At 36.5% G+C, this 21,395-nt stretch overlaps 1 protein-coding gene across 1 annotated transcript; it reads left to right on the forward strand.

The window, feature by feature from the left end:
- The first annotated feature begins 123 nt into the window (after positions 1 to 123).
- itga2b (integrin, alpha 2b) lies at positions 124 to 20,565 on the forward strand. The gene is made up of 30 exons (XM_056239862.1): positions 124 to 412; positions 1,400 to 1,527; positions 2,556 to 2,653; positions 3,048 to 3,207; positions 4,673 to 4,722; positions 4,833 to 4,878; positions 5,062 to 5,184; positions 5,587 to 5,631; positions 5,774 to 5,817; positions 5,942 to 6,004; positions 7,074 to 7,126; positions 7,226 to 7,437; positions 8,958 to 9,143; positions 10,059 to 10,104; positions 10,476 to 10,583; positions 10,894 to 10,949; positions 11,299 to 11,450; positions 12,666 to 12,770; positions 12,856 to 12,923; positions 13,003 to 13,150; positions 16,287 to 16,379; positions 16,482 to 16,561; positions 16,750 to 16,830; positions 17,597 to 17,702; positions 17,798 to 17,950; positions 18,512 to 18,625; positions 19,314 to 19,430; positions 19,528 to 19,629; positions 19,706 to 19,828; positions 19,975 to 20,565. The coding sequence occupies exons 1-30, from the start codon at positions 237 to 239 to the stop codon at positions 20,080 to 20,082; spliced, it is 3,144 nt and encodes a 1,047-aa protein (XP_056095837.1). The 5' UTR covers positions 124 to 236; the 3' UTR covers positions 20,083 to 20,565.
- Positions 20,566 to 21,395: the final 830 nt, after the last annotated feature.

Genomic DNA, 21,395 nt, shown 5'->3' on the forward strand with positions numbered 1-21,395 from the left:
ATGCCATAACACACTTACTGAGCATTCAGGAAACCCATGACATGTACCTCATCTTATCTGAAGGAAGCACATAAGAAACAGGCACCCACAAGTGTCATATTAACTCGAATAACCACAGAGTAGTATAACGCGTTGTGGTGGATTCTGCCAAAGGGACAGAACAACATTAACTTCTTCCTAGTGGCAGAGAGAATTGTGTAGAACGAGTTTGGACGACTCCAGAAATCTCAGAGAAGATGGAGAAACGGCTGAAAGACAGTCTGGTGTTTTTTACTGTATATTTGTCCATGCTCATTTATCCAAATCACATCAGTGGCTTTAACCTGGATCTGAACAATTACACAGTCTTCTCTGGCCCTGAGGACAGCTACTTTGGTTTCTCAGTGGACTTTTATCGGTCAAGCAGCAAAAGGTGAGTGGTGCTGACCTCCACAGCAAACGTTCTGCAAATGGATTAGCTGGTTAACTAACTGCTCCAGAATCTGTTAAGCCCTTCACCCAGATATGATATTACTAATGCTACAATTATACAGTGCCGTTCAAAAGTTTGTGGTCTGTAAGATTTTGTTTTTGAAACAAGTCTCTTATGCTCACCAAGGCAGCAATATTTGACAATTCAGTAAAAACAGTAATGGTGGTGATGGCGCAGTGGATAAGACACATGCCTTTGGTGTGAGAGACCCGAGTTCGAATCCACTGTGAGACACCAATGTGTCCCTGAGCAAGACACTTAACCCCTAGTTGCTCCAGAGATGTGCGACCTCTGACATATATAGCAATTGTAAGTCGCTTTGGATAAAAGCGTCAGATAAATGAATAAATGTAAATGTGATGACAAGGCTAAATGTTCAGCAGTGATTAATTCAGAAATCATTATTATATTCTGGTTTGTTGATCAAGAAAATGTCATCATATTATCAGTGTTAAAAACAGTTGTGCTGCTTAATATTTTAGTGGAAACTTTGATCAATTTTTTGATGAATTATTTTTTGATTAATATAATTTATTTGAAATAGAAATCTTGTGTTACGTTATAATGTCTTTACTGTGCCTTTTGATCAATCGAATGCATTCCTGCTGAATAAAAACTTCCAAACTATCTCTCTCTCTCTTTCTCTCTCTCTCTCTCTCTCTCTCTCTCTCTCTCTCTCTCTCTCTCTCTCTCTCTCTCTCTCTCTCTCTCTCTTTCTGTGTGTGTGTGTGGTTCAGGTATTTATATTATAGATTCCCTACATAAGGATGGCAATACCAGACATCGTTGACCTTGTAGGGACAATTTTTGTCCCCATGATTAAAACGGCTTACAAATCATATTATATTATGGGTTTTTTAATGTAAAAATGCTGAAGGTTTTCTGTGAAAATTTCTGATTATGTATGCTCTGGTGTCCACCCTGCAGTATACGTGTGGTGGTTGGAGCACCCAGAGCAAACACCAGCCATGGGATCTCGCATGGTGGCTCTGTCTTCATGTGTGACTGGACATTAAGTGGAGAATCGTGTCAGACTTTAAACTTTGACCAAAAAGGTGAGTATAGCATCATGTAATATGAACAGGTAGGCTAAGTATGCAGTATGCAGTGTTTCCCATACATTGATTTATTTGTGTCGGCCCGCCACAAATAGATTTTAGTGCTTCCCATTCATTAAGTAGCCTAGTCTGTGGCGGCCTGGAAATATATTTAAACTTTTTATAATAACAAAAGGTCTTTTAATGTCGTGTTTTTTGCCATTGCTGTCAAACAAACTAAAATCAAAAGCGCGATAAGGCTTTGTGTCCTTATCAATTCGCAAAAGACGAAAAGTGCTGCACAAAGAGAAGTCCGCACTTCGCTCACGTGATCAGATCCACGTCTCAGTTCACAGTAAATGAATGCAGTGAACATCATCTGTGCATGTGCTGAGTTTAGCGTGCATGTGGGAATGTAATGGGAATGTAATGTAATTGTGTCTAATTATTTTCACATTTAGTTGATAATGAGACCCGTTTGTAAACTTGGTTTCGCCTAACTAAAAGCTCCACTGCAGTTTCGGTCAAATTTAAAGCTCACGTGTTTATCTCTTTCAAGTATAGAAATTAGGACAAAACTAATTATGAAAGTGTAATTCATTTTTCAATGCAATTTTTTTTTAAATATTTTTTACAATATATGGCTGTCATAGGAATAATATTATAAAATTATTATTATTATTATGTAGTGTAATTTAGTCTGAGACACTATATCACAGCTTAAAAGAGGTTTGAGTACCCTTTAAAGTTCAGGAAGGCCTACAAGTCAATGCACAGACTTTTTTCTACAATTTGCACACTGAATATGGGTTGGAGCTCTTAATTTTGAACTGTCAAAGTGCACCAGATTAATGATTTGACTTAAACATGTAAAAAAAATCAATGTCTTCATGCCCCCAGACCCCTAGAAGGACGGTCCACCCACCACAGTTTCACAAATCCTGTGGGAAACACTGCAGTATGTAATATTTGGTATCATGAAATGTGGTCATAATACAGTAAAAGTATATTTTTTTTCTTTCTTTTTTTCAATGAATGTTTCATAGCTGATGAAAACATCACATTTGGTAAAATGCTCCTAATGGCTCACAAATCAAACCAGTGGCTGGGCGCTTCAGTTCGAACCTACAAGAACTACATCTTGGTGAGTGACTGCATTTCTCAAACAGCCCTCACAAAAGCTAGTTAATAGAATTGATTTAAGCATCTTGTTTTTCTCAGCCAAAGCCATATACTTTTAAGTTTGATATAGTTTGTTATAATTGGTCATAGAATGTAAATTATTCAGGCACCTTTAAAGGGATTTCTTCCAGTAGTTTTAGGTTTGTCTTGAGCAACCCTAATTGTATTTTGCCGCCTCAAACACTGAAAGCTGACATCAGCTTTAGTGAAGATGTTTTAAACAAAACAGTAACATTTTTGTCATCTATAAATATATGATAGGCTAAAGTGAGAAATATTTGTTGTGTTTACGTTTTGGGGGGTTCACCGGTTTTAATTCGGAGTTCAAATCGAGTTTTATGTTTCATATGAGGTAGGCCTGTGCCCCACTGTTCCACTGGAACGTGCTCTTGGAAAAGGAGGAGGCCATGAATACGCCTGTTGGGAACTGCCAGCTATTGAACATGCAAACAGGAGAGTTGGCAAACTACGCCCCCTGCAGGGAAGAATATGTAGAGGCGATTTACACCAGAGGCTGTAAGACACTGAATTTACCGCGGTCGCATACAGAAATGCAGGGCTGCCAACTCTCACGCATTCACCGTGAGACTCACGCAATTGAGCCAATTCTCACGCTCTCACGCCACACCCCCGATTTCTCACGCTGAAGTGTCAACCCAGTCGGTCAAATGCCTGAAAGATAAGTTTATCTATAGATCTACCAGTTGAGCCATTCGTGATCGACTAGTTTTACCGCAAATTAGTTAAAATATCCTGTAATCTATAGCGAGCGAGCCTGCATGCGAGACAGATGTGTTGAGCTCCTAACCGCGCACGCGCACACGACGGCAGAGAGGTGATTAAGCGAGCTTGCGTGTCTTTCGCAACACAACCCAGTGGACAGTTAGACTGTATTGAAACAGTTGAGAAATAATAATATTTTTACAGTTTTCAACAATAATTGGTATTGTTGAACCCTTGCTCTTATTATATTTCTGATTTCTCAGTTTTGTCATTATTTTAGCAAATAATTTATTTTATATGTTTTGAGACAGTTTGTTTGAAGAAGTTTTAAAGAGTTAGTAAAAGAGTAAAGTAAAAGTTAAAACTTTTTTATTTAAGTAGGCATCTATTTTTTATTAAGTAGGCCTATTTATTTTGTATTAATACATAACCTTACTGTATTCATTCATAATGTATCATTATTGCGTGACATTTGTGTCAATAATCGTCAAGCACAGGGGACTTCGCGTAGTGGGAGGGGCCCCCAAATCAAATTCTGCTTAGGGCCCCCAAAAGGCTCGGACCGGCTCTGGAGACCAGACAGACAGTGTGAGTTTTTTGTGACAATTGTGAGGGAAATACACAATTTATTCCCATAAACTGTGTAGTCAGCCGTTCTCCCTCCCATCTGCACTGTGTGAATTGTGAACGCAGGCAGGTCAGTGAGTTACAGGGCGCTCCTTGTCTCCATCCAGTTTAGGCTGGTAACTAAATGCCTGTTATATAGAATTAAGTAAGCAATAGCAGAGTTGTTTGTTTTGCAGCACTGAGCAGTTATTTTACATAACTTTATCATAAAAACAGTACAAAAGCATTTCCAGATGACAAATATCTGGACATGCCTATAGTTAATGTTAATTATTGTTTTCTAAGAACAGAATGTCAATTAAAATGTTAAATGTAAAATTAAATGTAATGTAAATCTCCCAAGAAATTCTGTACAGATACCAAATACTTTGACAATCAATATATACTTATTACACTTCTGCTAATGCAAGGATTTTGTGTTTGTATTTTTCCCCACACCAAGCCACGCCCCTCAATAAGCCCCTCCCCCATAACCCAAGCCCCGCCCCCCAAAATCTCACTCTAAGCTGAACTCAAAAGTTGGCAGCCCTGGAAATGTAACTGCTTACAGCAGTGTTTATAAATTTGAAATACAAATACATTGTTATTACTCTTCAATGCCTAATGTTTCAAGCACTCTGACCGTGTACAGATCCTGACAGGCGTTACTGTGAGGCTGGATTTACCACAGACATCACCGAGGTTCCTTGTTTCTCTTTTCTGGCTGTGGAGTAATTTGCAATAGGCTTTAAATAGTTTAACGTCTCTTTTTTTCCCCTGCATGTAAAAACTGCTTGCGTCGGTTGTGACAGAATGGCAGGGTGATACTTGGTGCACCAGGAGGCTATTATTTTCAAGGTAAAATATGTTAGAAAAGCTTGAAGTCCACTATTCATGGCCGTCTTCACTGTGATTCAAACATTTGAAAAGAGGGTTTTTGTTTTAAATGTGCATTGACTGAGCACTTTCAGTGGGAGTTAGCCTATGTCTTTGTGAATTGTGCTGTGACTATAGCTATGTAAACGTTTCTCTTTACTTCAGGTCAGATCATCACTGCATCTCTTGAAAACATCATGAGCAGTGGCAGCACGTTCTCTCCGAAGCATTCAGTGAACGGTGAGACCAAAACACCACAAAGGCGTGACTACTACGACCTGTATCTGGGTAAGATGTGACAGCTGTCATTCAAAACAGAGACCAAAAAAAGCTACACTCTTAGGGAGGAGGAGGGGGGGGGGGGGGGTTATGTTTTAAATGATTGCCTAATACTTTCATGTTTAATGGGTTATCTAAATTGTTCTAGTGATAAAGTATGTTTACGAGCTGTGTCATTCATTTAATTCCATTCAAATTGAAAATGAATTAAAACAAAATTAATTTAGAACTAAATCCATAAAATGCTCCCATGATGGGAACTCCTAAAGGTTCTATATATGAAGCACCAGACAAAACACTTTAAGGTTCCACATAGAACCTTTTCTTCTAAGAGTGTAAAAATAACAATGATAAAGTGATAATGAAAATCTGAAACATCCATTGAGGATTTTTCCTTTTTCTGCCTCATAGGATACTCTGTTGCTGCTGGGCAGTTTAATAAAGACCATGTCCCAGGTGATGATCATAATTGACAAGCTATCTTAATTTTTACACATTTAATTGAAACAGCAGCTTTTAGAAAAATGCTAAATGAGTGGTCTGCAGCTCTTATCAGCAATATTTTTTTACGACTTTTCTTATTTTAAAATGATTGCAGATTATGTTGTTGGCGTCCCAAACGATCTGCACACTGCAGGCTCTGTAAGTGCTCTTACACTGTTATGTGGATGATTATGCACTCCAATTAAGCTCTTGCACAGTTACACAATTGATTACGTAATTAGTCAATGTAATCAGTCATTTTACTGTTTCTTTTTTTTTTTAGGTCAAAATAATAAACGGAGCAACAGTGCCCCTGCAAATCATGAAGGCGATTAGTGGCACTCAGGTTTAACTTGTATCTTAAATTTGATTTGGATATGAACCAGTACATTGTGTTTAAATTGTTCTCAATAGTGTCTATTATTATAGGCTATACACTAAGGTTCAAATATTTGGGGTCAGATATTTTGGTAACACTTTACAACAAGGTTCATTAGTTAACATTAGTTAACTACCTTGGTTAACATGAACTAAGAATGAACAATACTTCTTCAGCATTTATTAATCTTAGTTCATATTAATTTAAACATTTACTAATACGTTATTAAAATCAAAGGATGTATTTGTTAACATCAGTTAATGCACTGTGAACTAACATGAACAAACAATAAACGGCTGTATTTTTACTAACTAACATTAACAAAGATTAATAAATACTGTAACAAATGTATTGCTCACTGTTAGTTCATTTTAGTTCATACATTAACTAATGTTAACTAATGAACCTTGTAAAGTGTTACCGATATTTTTTTATTTTATTTTATTAATTATTTTATTTAACAAGGAGTTAATAAATTAAGGTGATAGTAAAGAAAGACTGTTATAATGTATTAAATTTAACAAGACCCCCCAGGCCTACATGTAATTTTACTGTACTTACTACACTGTAAGATTATTGTTGACAGTAAAGAGTACAAATTACCTTATAATTTACAGTGAAAATCGTTCTTATATTTAACAAGACAATTCATTGTCTTTAACGATAAAATATTGTTAAAATTATTATATGCTATTCAAAGTTTTGAGTAAGTAATATATATATACAAAGAATTCTGAAGTCATAAGCATATTATCAATTAAACATTGATGATAATAATAAATGTTATTTTATTAATAAATGTATAAATATCTCAGTTATGAAAGTTAATATTTTAAATTGTAATAATATTTCATAGTATTATTGTTTTTACTGTATTTTTGATCATTTAAATGCAGACTGGGTGAGGATAAGAGACTTCTTTCAAAATCATTAAAAATCGCCCCAGACTTATGAACGGTAGTGTATGTTGTCAAGGTAAGGACACACACTAAAGATTTAAATGCAGTAATTTTACTTTTTGTCTTGTCTTCTGTAGATAGCATCTTATTTTGGGCATTCTGTGGCAGTAACAGATATCAACAGAGATGGGTAAATGATTCCTGCAGAGACTAATTTCTTGTTCTAGTAGTTCATGAGAATTTATTAAATGTTTTTTTAAATTAATTACATCCTCTCTGTGGTCATCAGGTGCGATGACATCCTGATTGGAGCACCGCTTTTTATGGAGCAGCTGTCCACTCAGAAATTTCGAGAAGTAGGACAAGTATATGTTTACCTGCAAAGAGAGGGCTTCTCCTTCTCCTCCAGGCCCAACCAGATGCTGACAGGGACATATGCCTATGGGCGTTTTGGCAGCTCCATCGCCCCTTTGGGAGACATCGACCATGATGGGTTTAATGGTGAGGACTGCTCTGACATTACAAAGTAGTATTTGCTGTGAAAATAGCATGCAGTTTAATATTTGTATTGATAATTCTGAGCACAAACCATCTGTGTATAAGTACAAGAAGAAAATGAACAGCCAAATGGGTTTAATGTAGACAAAGAGTATGAATCATGAGGGAAAATCTGGCAGTTGCCCCAGGCATTGCTCTTTACAGATGGCACTGTGGTTGCTGTTATACAAAATTGCATTCATCACCATCAGAATCTTTTTTTCTAATTACAATCAAATTAATCTTGTTACTTAATAACAGCAAGAGCTCAAGCCATATCATTTTTCTCAGTTATGAAAGCAGCATCTGAAAGTGATTTGACCTATATTCTTCAGCTGTGACAGTATAATTCAGATTCATGCTGAGTTTCAGTGCTTATCTTAAGGAAAGCATTGTCATGAGATTACACTGTAAAAAAAAAAAAAAATCCTGTTCATCATAATAGTATATGACAATGTGTCAGGTATCATGGGAAGAAAAATTAAGCATATGTATTTAGATAAAATATAATCAGAAGTGATGCATCACACAGGGTCTTCTGGTAACATCATTTTACAGTTTTATAGCTTTTTCCCAGAAAAAGGTTGGATTTTTTTAATGTTTTCCAAAAATATATATTTTTTATGCTCACCATGGCTGCATGTATGTGATTTGGAAAAAAAACTGTAATATTATGAAATATTATTACAGCAAAATAATTGTTTTCTTTTTTTATATATATTTTGAAATGCAATTTATTCCTGTGATGGTGAAGCTGAATTTTCAGCATAATTTCTCCAGTCTTCTTCAGTGTCACATGATCCTTCGGAAATCATTCTATTATGATAAAATGTACTGCTCAAGAAACATTTCTTATTATTATAAGTGATTGTGATGCTTAATATTTTTGTGGAAACTGTGATTGTCAGGTGTTGGTGCACAACGTAGGAGAATAAACAGAAAGTCTTTATTGAACGATCTAATAATGAATAATGGAAAAAACACAACGAGGAAAACAACACAATGACAGTAAAACAGAATTATACATAACAGAACTGTTACAGTGATAGATTTTGCAGGTTTCTTTAATGAATATATAAAGTTCAAAAGAACAACATTATAAACAGCATTGTAAAAAACTTTACAGACACTTTTAATGGGTCTTTGCTGAATAAAGTTTAAAATGTATTTTTTTTTTAAATCTTACTGACCCCAAAATAAGTGTATAATAACACCATTTTAAAAATATTTTATTATAAAAGCACATGTATAGTCTTTTTAAATATCATACAGATTTGATAAGGTCATTTGTAACTTTTACCGTCAAAAATACATAATTTTACTGTGTAGTAGTAAGTAAAATTGCAGTATAGTATGATAACAGTTAACCCAGTTAACCATTTTTTTTAATTTATCCTTTTTATAGATGCTGGACGATTGTATATTTATTGCACGTTTAAATAAAAATAAACTGCAAATGTGATTTAATATTCCTTTATTCTCAGATGTAGCTGTGGGGGCACCTGGCTCTGGTGAAGGAGGTCAGGTGTTTATTTACCTGGGTCAGGGTGATGGTTTGACCACCCAGTTTGTTCAAGTCATCGAGAGCCCGTTTCACACCCTCATAGATCCTCCAATGTTTGGCTTCAGCATGAGAGGAGGGATAGATATCGATGAAAATGGATATCCAGGTATGTGATATATTACTTGAATATATTTTAAGAGCATTCATGCATTATTTCTTCTCTGGAACACAAAAAGAGGAACAATAAAGAATACAATGACATGCATACAATGAAAGCCACCATACTAGCATGTAAACACTTTCATTCTATGGATCCCCTTTTGTGTTCAATGGAAGAATTGGTGGTACAGGTTTGGAACATCATGACGTTGACAGATTTCATTTTTGGGGTGAACTTAATTCAATACTCACATTTACTTTATTTATTTATTTTTAAATAACGCCTCAAATAATTTGTCAGCAAATTGTAGCTCTTTTCACCTAGCTCAGAACCTTGAGATCACTGTTCACCTCCCATTATCTTCCATTAAAATCTGACCAGAAAACCTCAGCTGGGTCACTGCATCAAAATACCATAACCTTCCCAGCAACCCCTTATAGCATCTACGAGTCATGCTTGGAGTACAAAACCCATAAATAACCGGAGGATAGAGCCAACAAAAAGCTTCAGAGACTGTCCTCAAAGTTCGAATGTCTGTTGTGAACAATCTCAACTAACAGCCTTTTCCCACAATCCCTTGGGAGGAGTAAAGAGCTGTCTGGGATTCACCATGAGACAGGAATGCTTTAGTCAGAGCCACAGCCCTCTTAGTATAGATGTAAATGGAAAAGGGCTCTGACACTGGGGTCCAGTGTGGACATGGCAATGCTTTTTGACACAAAGCACCTCGATCTCTTAAGAGGGACTCTCGGTGTTCTTAGGTCACTTATCACAGACAAAGTAGTCCCCACACTTCTTTTCCTCCAATTTAACATGGCTGTCTTGTAGCTCAATCTCTGTTTCACTCACTTTGTGGTGTTTGCTGATAGAGAGATTTCTAAATGTCAAGGCATATAATATGCTTTGTTTTTTTCCCTTTAGATCTCATCATTGGTGCTTGGGGTGCGAGCAAAGTAGCAACCTACAGGTGCTAATTTAAAATCATCTGAATTACTGCAGTGCAAACACCCTTAAATTCTTTATTGTAATCAAATAGCCATATACGCTTCATCCTTTTCAGTATATTTGTCCAAAGCAGAGGTTCTCAACTGGTTTTGCTTCAGGACCCGGAATTTACATTAGACATCAAATGGTGACCCAACACAGTGCCAAAATTACTTTATCATATGAAAGTAAACCAAAGAATTTCCTTTTATCCTTGAATCCTTTATTACATTATTTTATGAATGATATAATATGCATTAAGCAGTTTTTCCGTGCTGGGGGTCGTGACCAACCAATTGAGAACAACTGCTATGATTCTGTGTGTTGGATCAGTAACGCGTTTGACTTTATTAGAGCACAGGCTGTTGTGAGGACACAGGCTCGACTCTTATTCGTCCCTGAACTTTTGAACCCTGAAGACAAATTGTGTCGACTCCACCAGAGCAGCACCTTCATTACTTGGTAATGTTTCTGAACTTAGTACAAGAGACAGCTTTACTGTGTCATCATGATTCAAGAGGCTGGCATTCAAAATGCTTGACTAGTCAGCTATAAAAAAGCTTTTCAAGGATTAGAAGAGTTCGTGTGATGAATGGTACACTACAGTGAGCTATTGATACACCCACATCCTTTTTAGAAGTAATCTCAATACATCAAGGACTTCCATTGATCAGTAATCCATATTTTCTGCATGCTTTGAATATCAACCCACATGGTTGTGGTACTTCTATAGGATATCTATCATCTCCACTTGTTTTCTCTTTTTCCTTAGCTTTAGAATTATGGCATGCATCAGTGTATCTGGACACAGAATTCCTGAGGAGATTGGTATGTAATAATTTAATAATTTGAAATATGAAATAATTTAGTAATAAACAGAGCGTTTCATCAGCAGGAAAACATCGTTCTAAAAGTGATTCCAATGATATTGTTTCTCATTGCCGTTAAATAGTTCTGGTTTGAACTCTGTTATTCATTTTACATTTAAAACTATTTTTAAAAATATATCTTTATTGTTATAGTTATCGTCCTCATTGGTGTGAACAAGCCTTTATTAGAGTTTTGAATTCAGCTTATTGTACATATAAAGAGTCTTAAAAGAAAATATTTAGGGTGCATTAAAGGTGTTATCAAAGATTTGCAGGTTTTTCAGCTTTTTGCAAAATATTTCCTCTAGTGCTCAACACAGAGCTTCAGCTGGACAGGATGAAGCAGAGCATGGCCAGACGAACACTCCTACTGGACTCCAACCAGCCATACGCTTACTTCCAAATCTCTGTGGAAAGAAACTCAGGAGAAGTCTGTAGGAACTTCACGGCCTACCTACTGGTGTGTTTCATCAAAATGTTGATGCTCTGGAAATGTGACCTGTGGATAAGAAGCACAAGTCCTGTGACCTTCATGTTGCAGAACACTGAGGGCCTTATTTTAACGATCTGAAACGCAAGTGTCAAAGCGCAAAGCGCAAGTAACTTTGTGGGCGGATCCCGGCGCTGTTGCTATTTTCCCGGCGGGATAAATGCCTCTTGCGCCTGGCGCAAATCTAAAAGGGGTTGGTCTGGAGTAGCTTCATTATTCATAGGTGTGGTTTGGGCGTAACGTGAAATAAACCAATCAGAGCGTCATCTCACATTCCCTTTAAGAGCAGGCGCGGTTGTTCTAAAGCGGATTCCTATTATAACGGCGGATTTGCCAGGCGCGCGCCAGGAGCGGTTCACAGCCGAGGAGAGCAACGTTCTCGTCAGGGCCGTAAAACACAGAGAAGTGACATTGGGGATGGAGAAACCCACACAAATTAACTTCTGTTAAACAGGCGTATGATAATTTGGCTAAATGTGTAAGCTACATGTATGCTTTTGTAATAAATTGTCTATCTATCTATCTATCTATCTATCTATCTATCTATCTATCTATCTATCTATCTATCGTAATAATGTATGATTTGCAAAAATGAAAACTGCTGTTTAGATGAGAGAAGCAACGTGTATGCGCGTTGTGCACACGCTACATTGATTATGGCCAAGCATGCGCGCTTAAAATAGCATAATGAACAACGCGCAACACGCCACTGACTTTAGACTAGGTTTTTTCTGGTCAGTGGCACAATTGTTTTATAGAACAGCAAAATAGCATGAGGGAAAGTTTGCGCCGGAACACGCCTCCTCTTTGCGCTGAACCGCCCCGGGGAGCGCAAGTGTATTTCTTAGTTAACCGACGTGTGTCTGTGGAGGGAAAAGTCCGCTTTGCGCGGGTGCAAAATAGGAATGATACATGCGTCAGTGTACAAAGTCATTTGCGCCGAGTGCAAGATAGGGCCCTGAATGTTCTAAGTGCTTTTGAGAGTACAAAAACTATACACACATAAATTAGTTCTAGTTTCCTCAGAGTACCAATAAAAAAGAAAAGCAACAAGGCTTTTGTGCTCCCAGCTGCACATGTGATCTATCTGCAATCAAATCTCTTAATGATCCTTTTTTTGTCAAGTAAAATGCAAGAAGATATTAATGTTGCAGTTATCATTCATCTCAATCCTTTCCTTTTAAGCCTGAGTTTAAGGACAAGCTAAGTCCAATCTTCTTCTCGATGAACTACAGTCTGGCTGAATCCCAAGATGCAGTGCTGCATGGACAAAGTGTCGCTTTTGGACAGGTGAAGGCTGGAACATATTGTTTTTGTTGTTACAATGGCACATATTTATTAACATTAACCTGTTAAAACTTTTTGTTGCGTCTAGGCACGGATAATACTAAACTGTGGTCATGATAACATCTGTATTCCAGACCTGAAGCTGAAAGCAGAGGCGTAAGTTCCTTTGTTAGCTACAGTATAGATTTGAAATGGTTACAGACATTTATCTTAAGCAAACCTTTATCTAAAACAGGTCAACAGAACCAATCCTGATCGGCGATGAGAATCCAGCACTGCTGATTATCGAGGCCGAAAATCAGGGAGAGAGAGCATACGAGACTGAGCTATATATCAGCCCGCCAGCCCACACACACTATCAGGGTGTTGTGAGCAACCGGGAGGTGACGGTTTAGTCATTTTTCTGTTTGTTGTTGATAGCTACATTAAAGGGATAGTTTACCCAAAAATGAAAATTATGTTATCATTTACCTAAATTATAATAACATCTACATTTACTTAGCCTCAAGTTGTTCCAAACCTGTGTGAGTTTCTTACTTCTGCTGAACACAAAAGAAGATATTTTGAAGAATGTCGGTAACCAAACAGTTGATGGGCCTCATTGACGTCAATAATATTTTTTTTCCATACTTATGGAAGTCAATGGGGACTTAACCGGCTATGGACTAGGCTGATAAGGCAGTGGCACTTTATTTATAATCATATTATATTAATCATATTAATTGTATTATTTATTAATATTGTGAATTAGCTCATTTTTATATTTTTTAGTTTTCATTTAAAGGAACACTCCGACTTTTTGGGACTTTAGCCTATTCACCTTATCCCCCAGAGTTAGATAAGTCCATACATACCTTTTTCATCTCCGTGCGTGCTATAAGTCTGTTTGACGCACCCACCGCTAGCCTAGCTTAGCACAAAGACTGGATGTAAATGGTTGTAGCTAGCATACTAATCCAAATAAGTGACAAAATAACGCAAACATTTTCCTATTTACATGTTGTGATTTGTATAGTCACATAGTGTACAAAAAACAAAGTCACATGAGACAAAGACATATTTTAACCGTATAAATACTGGGAACTTTTCTCTGAAGGCGAAGCACTGCTACTTGGGCGGAGTGATAACCGCAGCACCTGAGACGAGCCGTGGTGAGGAGCAGAGAGCGCGTCTCAGGTGCTGCGGTTATCACTCCGCCCAAGTAGCAGTGCTTCGCCTTCAGAGAATATAGTTCCCAGTATTTATACGGTTAAAATATGTCTTTGTCTCATGTGACTTTGTTTTTTGTACACTATGTGACTATACAAATCACAACATGTAAATAGGAAAATGTTTGCGTTATTTTGTCACTTATTTGGATTAGTATGCTAGCTGCAACCATTTACATCCAGTCTTTGTGCTAAGCTAGGCTAGCGGTGGGTGCGTCAAACAGACTTATAGCACGCACGGAGATGAAAAAGGTATGTATGGACTTATCTAACTCTGGGGGATAAAGTGAATAGGCTAAAGTCCCAAAAAGTCGGAGTGTTCCTTTAAGTTTTTGCAATTTGACGTGCTTTTGTCATTTTCATTTCTATTTAGCTTTATTTTATTTCAGTTGTAAATTTAGTAATGTTATTATTTCAACGTAAACTTATTTATAGGGATGAACAATATATCGGCCATCATATCAGTATCAGACAATATGTTCATTTTTAATTTTATCGTTATCGACCTGATAAGAAAATTTGGATAATATATTAAAGCGATAGTTCACCCAAAAATGAAAATTAGCCCACGATTTACTCATCCTGAAGTTATCCTAGGTGTATATGACATTCTTCTTTCAGACGAATACAATCGGAGTTATATAAAAAAAATTTCTGGCTCTTCCCAGCTTTATAAATGGAGTGAATGGGTGTCTGTCTTTGGAAGTCCATCGAAGCGCATCCATCTATGATAAAAGTGCTCCAGGCGTCTCCGGGGGTTAATAAAGGCCTTCTGAAGCGAAGCGATGCTTTCGTGTAAGAAAAATATCCATATTTAAAACTTTATCGACTTAAATAACTAGCTTCTGGCAGAAAGCCTACCCTACGCATCGATTTACGCCAAAAGAGTAACACTTGAACTTGACGCACGTAATGACGACAATTGACGCCTCTCGCAGTTCAAACAAACAGGACTGGTCAACCGCGTTCGTCATTACGTTGTGCGTCAAGTTTAAGGGTACCCCCGGAGACGCCTGGAGCACTTTTATCATGAATAGATGTGCTTTGATGAACTTCCAAAGACAGACACCACTCCATTTATAGAGCTTGGAAAAGCCAGGACATTTTTTAATATAACTCCGATTGTATTCGTCTGAAAGAAGAATGTCATATACACCTAGGATGGCTTCAAGGTGAGTAAATCATGGGCTAATTTTTAACTATCGCTTTAAAGCTGATAAATAATGGATTATTTCCTTCAGCTTAGACAATTTAGATGCACACTGTTCGCCATAAGGGTTTTGAATTGCTTGAAATGTGATTGGAATCACTTCAAAAAAGGAAGAAAGTTAAGTGCAACATGTGCTGTCATATAGATGTAACCGATTAGGTGGCTGTAATAAAGCGTACGATAGAGGAGATACTATAGGAGACTTTAATCCAATACTTAAACAAGAAAACATACAATCACAGAAAACTGAAATAATGCTAGACATGGGACTGACTGAAACAGAGGGCTTAAATGCATGGGCAAATGAGATAATAGAAAAGACACACCTGAACAGAATACTCAAATCAATTAGTAACCATAGTGACAAATAGGGAGAGAATGGAGAACTGTCATAATTACCCAACAAGAGGGATGAACAAAGAAACTCAAACATGAACTGAACAGAAAAAAAAAAACAAATCAAAACACAAACTGAAAACATGACAATAGTCTGTCATATAGGCTACATATAATGAGAACATTATAAATGTGTGCTTGGGACATAGATTTAATGGTGAGACTTTTGTTTTTGTAATCAGGCTCTCAAACATTATGTAAAAAATTGGATCTGCCAATATATCGGTTATCGGCTTTGAAATACGAAAAATTATCGGTTATCAATATTGGCCAAGATTTTCATATCGGTGCATCCCAGCTTATTTATTTCAGTTAGTTGTCATACCAACATTTCTAATTTTGTTTAAGTTTTTTTTTTTAAGTTTAAGATTTTCCCCTTATATTGATATTTTCTTTTATTCTTTATTTCAATAAACGAAACCCATTGTTTTAGTTAACTATAACAACACTGGTACAAGGTTTGTTGGAACTCAAATGGTACAGATAGTCCATTTGGTACAGATAGTATATAGTCTTTACGAAAACAAGATCTCCAAATTGATCACATTTTTAAGATGTGATCACATTCTTCCACTGGCCAGACAACTAGATCAAGCCTAGCAAATGATATCTGACTGTCCCCTTTCTGTCAGCCCACTTATTTTATTTCCATGCGAACAGTATTATTGCTGAGTTGTCACATAAGGTATAAAATGTGTTTTGCAGGACTTCAGTCACTTGGTGTGCGGTCAGAAGAAGGAGAATGGCTCAGTCATTGTGGTTTGTGATCTGGGAAACCCCATGGAGGGCGGACATCAGGTCAGGGTGACATAATCAACATAATAACCCACCTCAAATCATTTGACCATTCATGACAAGCCTGTTGTAAAACATTTTGCTCGGTTGTTTTCTCTCATTTAGCTGAAAGCTGGTCTTTACTTCAGCATGGGTGGTCTGGAACAAGTGGAGAACCACATCACATTCCAAATGCAAATACGAAGGTGTGAACATCTACACACACACACACACACACAACATCTGTGTGTTAGCAAAACAAAACAGAAAAAAAAATGTCTCTTTTTTTTTTTTTGCTAGCTTGTCTGCTCCATACTTTCTGGTACGGTTTGCCCATGATGACAATGATTATTATCTTCTGTTTCTTCTTCTTGGTCTCTCTTATTATTTTCAGTAAGAACAGCCAGAAACCAGACAGTAACCTGGTCCAATTGCAGGTTAATGTTACTGCTGCAGCTTCCCTGGAAATGCGTGGGTTAGTTCTACTGTCATTTTCTCGTACTGTCGTACTGTATCATTTTATTTCCCCCATTTCAAAAAAGCACAAAACAGAAGTGAGATAATGATTTGATAGAAGGCTTTGATAGAAGACTTTAGCATAACTATATGTTAAAGTATAAATGTATTATATTATATAGTATTATATATATATAAACCATTCACAAGTCTGTTTTTTATGGAAATAATTAAATACTTTTTGTTCAGCAATGAAGCATTTAATTGATCAAAAGTGACAGTAATGAAATGTATAATGTTCTAAAAAAAAAAGATTCAAATAAATGCTGTTCTTTTTAACTTGCTATAAATCAAAGAATTTTGTCAATTATAAATGTATTAGTTTCCACAAAATATTATGTTGATTTCTGAAGTATCATGTGACACTGAAGACTGGAGTAATGGCTGCTCAAAATACAGCTTTGCCATCACAGGAAGAAATGCATTTTAAAATGTATTAAAATAGAAAACAGTTATTTTAAATTATAATATTATTTCACAATATTGCTGTTTTTAACTGTATTTGTTATGCAATAAATGCAGACTGGGTGAGCGTAAAAGACGTATATTAAAAACATTAAAAAATCTTACGGACCCAAACTTTTTAACGCTAGTGTATAAAATCAATTGTATTAACATCTTCACGACAGTTGCTAAATTTCCTTTTTGAATATTCTTTCTCACTCTTCTGAAAGTAAAACTGGTTTGGTTCATGTTTGAATGACCATTTAATTTCTTCATTACAGAATCTCTTCTCCTGCTGACTGTGTTCTGCCTATTACTAAATGGGAGCCAAAGGATTATCCAGAAGAGTTGAATGAAGTAGGCCCACTCGTAGAGCATGTATATGAGGTAATATTCTCAGTCTAGGTCTAGGATTATTGTTAACACCTTCACTTAAGCGGTTTTACCATACTTATGCACAAGTTTCTAATTTCCTGTCTCAGCTAAGGAACATGGGCCCCAGTCCGGTGAATGCAAAGCTTACACTGGAGTTTCCTGTTTCACAAAATGAGTCCTATCTGCTATATGTATTTGCTAATGCCTCCCAAGAGCTCATCTCCTGTCAAACAGACTACTCCAACATCGACCCACGTGGGGTGAGAGTGCCCCCTACTGACTATGATTTTGAAACTAAACCCTCTGAAGTCACTTGTCTGCAAATATAATATTAACACACTTTATTATACTATTGAAGAAGCACAGCAATATCTGTAAACAAAGATTTACTGTGGTGGTACTATGGTACAGTGTTACCATGTACATAACATTTAATAACTGATGATGACACTGAATGATATCCATATAATCATATACATTGGTATCTATATGTCACTCCAAGGTACTGGTTAATGTGATTCCAACAAGTGCAACATGTTCGTGGATCAACATCAACCAACCCTCTGATTTTAGGGATAACTTATGGGTAGGGTTAGGTTTAGAGGTAGGGATGGGGTTAGGACTAAATTTTCAGACATGAAATGTTGTTCCAGGATTAACAAAATATTTTGACCCAGGAACATGTCCTACTTGCCAAATCACAGTGACCCCAAGGTACTGTGGCATAACCACGGTACCATGCACAAATTATCATGATATATTTTTGTGATACCATTTATATATTCAATGGCAATAAACATTACACTACCTATTTATCACAGTTAGTGAAGCTGGAGTCCTCCAACGTCACCGTAGGCCAGGTTCATCATTTCAACAAACGCGACCTGACGCAAAAAACAGAATATGAGCAGCAGTGGCAACATGCAGTCCATGTGGTACAGAACCTTCTATTACATCATTATATATATATATATATAATATATATATTATATATTATATACACCGTTCAAACGTTTGGGGTTGTAGTTTTTTTTTTTTAAATTGAAAGGGATCTTTTATGCTCTCCAAGGCTGCATTTATATGATCAAATATATTATAAGTATTTTCCATTCTTCAGTGTCACGTGATTCTTCGTAAATGATTCTAATTTGCTGATTTGGTGCTCAAGAAAAATTTATTATTATAAACAATGTGCTGCTTCATATTTTTGTAGAACCTATGGTACTTTTTTCAGGATTTTTGGACGAATAGAAAGTTCACAAGAACAGCATTTAATTCAATTGAAATTGATTTTTGTAATAATGTAACAAAAAAGTGTTACAGTCACTTTTGATTAATTGAATGCATCCTTACTGAATAAAGTATTAGTTAAAAAAAAAAAAACTTAGAAAAAGAACCCAAACTTTTAAACGATATTTTATTTAATTTTTATTTTATTTTACAGTAATGTTGTGATTCTTCTTTACCAGTAGAGCTGCTTATTCATTTAGATTTAGATTTTGATATTTCTAAATTTAGGCATTTATCATGTGCAAATGCCTCCATCTTTCAGGACTCAAAAAAATATATTTTAAAATTGTAATGAATTTATTGTTAAATATTGTTATATCTCTCACTGTGCAGAACTGCTCTAGTGGTGACCAATGTCTTCTGTTTGAGTGTGAGGCTGCGGGACTGCAGAGAGATGAGAGAGCCATTGTAAGAGTGATGAGCAGGCTGTGGGTACAAACCTTCTTAAAGGTGGGCCACACTTTAAAGATCAAACTCTAAACATTTAAAGAAGTTGTCTAATAATAATACCCCTTTCGCTCCCTGTTTGTATCTGTTTTCTGCTTAGAGACCATATGTAAATTACGTTCTTCACTCCACGGCTCACTATGAGGTGACAGATGTGCCCTCAAAAATCCAGCCAGTTGTCCTGCCCAGAGGAAATGCACAGGTGAGACGTCAGTTCTTTGGGTTGTATCACGTAATATATGCAACTCCTCTTAAACCCCCTCATAAACTCCATCTAGACACATACAAATATAGTGTGGAGACGGCCAGATGGACAAGAGGAGGTTCCTGTGTGGTGGATAGTAGTGTCAGTCATCGCTGGACTCCTGCTATTGGCTGCCCTGAGCACCATCTTCTGGAAGGTATTTCTATATGTTGAACAGCAGAGGGTGCTTTGTCTCATATAGGCCTCCGGGCCAACAACAAACTAAGCTTATTACTGTAAAACTAACACAAATGTGATACCACATAAATCTCCATCCATGTTAACATACAACGTTGTTTTAAGGTGGGATTTTTCAAGCGTAACCGTCCTCCATGTGACGATGATGATGATGATGATGACACGCAGCAACTGAGTGGTGAACAGAACGAGATGTCAGACTGCAAATCTTGAGATTTATTTATGCTGTATAGACCTTATGTAGCCCCGCCCCTTTTCAGCGCTGCGCTCGTTGTCTTTTGTCTTCCGGTCTGTATTTTCACAGTGATCTTGCGTATTTATGAATGAACGGCTCGTTTTAAAATCTTCCCGGTCCACTGACATTTGTTAAGACATCTGCTTTAAACATTACAATCCTCATGATAACTTTTGTTAACTTTACATTAAGTAAATCCACTTTAAAAGTGAATTACTCCTGGGCAGCGATGCCATAGAGATATCGACCACAAAAACGGAAGTTCAAAGACAATATAAAGATGGCAGCGCCCCTGTTTCACTGGCGCATAAGGTCTATAGCTTATTAAAGTTTGTTTGCTCTGTTATATTTATATTCTTTCTGCAGTTTTATTAAACATGTATAATAGTGGTTTGTATGGAGTTGCAGGCATTAGGTGACCAGCCCAGCATGTACTAGATATCATCTTTAGGCAGAAATAGGAGAAATAGGCGAAAATATATATATTTTTTTTAAATTAGCATTGTCTCCAGCCCTTGTTAACATTCCTAGTATTTCAAGCAGGTGATGATTATCAGTAGAGATCACTGAGCTGTAGAACTGGTCTATGAACATTGAGCCTTTTTAATACAACCAATGTAAATAGTCGCATTCATTTAATCTCATTACTATTTGCACAGAAATTCATTATGCATATACTTCATAAATAATGCTTGTTGACTTTCATCAATCATTGTAAGTCATTTCATTTCTAGTGTTTTTTTTTTTTGTTTTTTCATTTTCAGTCAATAAAATGTCTTGTCTGCACATGTGCAACTACGCAGAACGTTATTTCACCCAATCCTGGAACAACGTTCCAATCAACAAATCAGATTTAATAGACATGTATGTTTACAGTTTATGTCAAGTTTAGGCTTACAAACAGGTTTTGGTGCTTCTACATCAATGTAATTCACCTGTCATTTCCCTCTGATTTTAGAGATAACTTATGGGTTGAGTTAGGTTTAAGGTATAGGGATACGGTTATTACATTTTCGGACAGGAATGTTGTTCCAGGATCAACACAATAAGTTGACCTAGGAACGCGTCTAACTCAGGATGTGCATGTAACTACAATGCTTTGAGTAACGAATTAAACGTGTTTTTTGCGTGCAAAGTTTCAGGGTGTGAGTACATTTACACGACCAGTGAGGTGAAATATTGTGAACAGAGTAGAAGTAATATGAATAAAAACCACCTCTTAAAAGTGCACTAAGTAGTTTAGCTAAAGCCATTGTCTGCCATCTTTACCTTGTGAGTGATTTTAATCATA

This window comes from Rhinichthys klamathensis, unplaced genomic scaffold (assembly GCF_029890125.1).
Source record: "Rhinichthys klamathensis goyatoka isolate OS25496 unplaced genomic scaffold, OSU_Roscu_1.1 h1tg000571l_1, whole genome shotgun sequence".
Taxonomy (NCBI): Eukaryota; Metazoa; Chordata; class Actinopteri; order Cypriniformes; family Leuciscidae; genus Rhinichthys; species Rhinichthys klamathensis.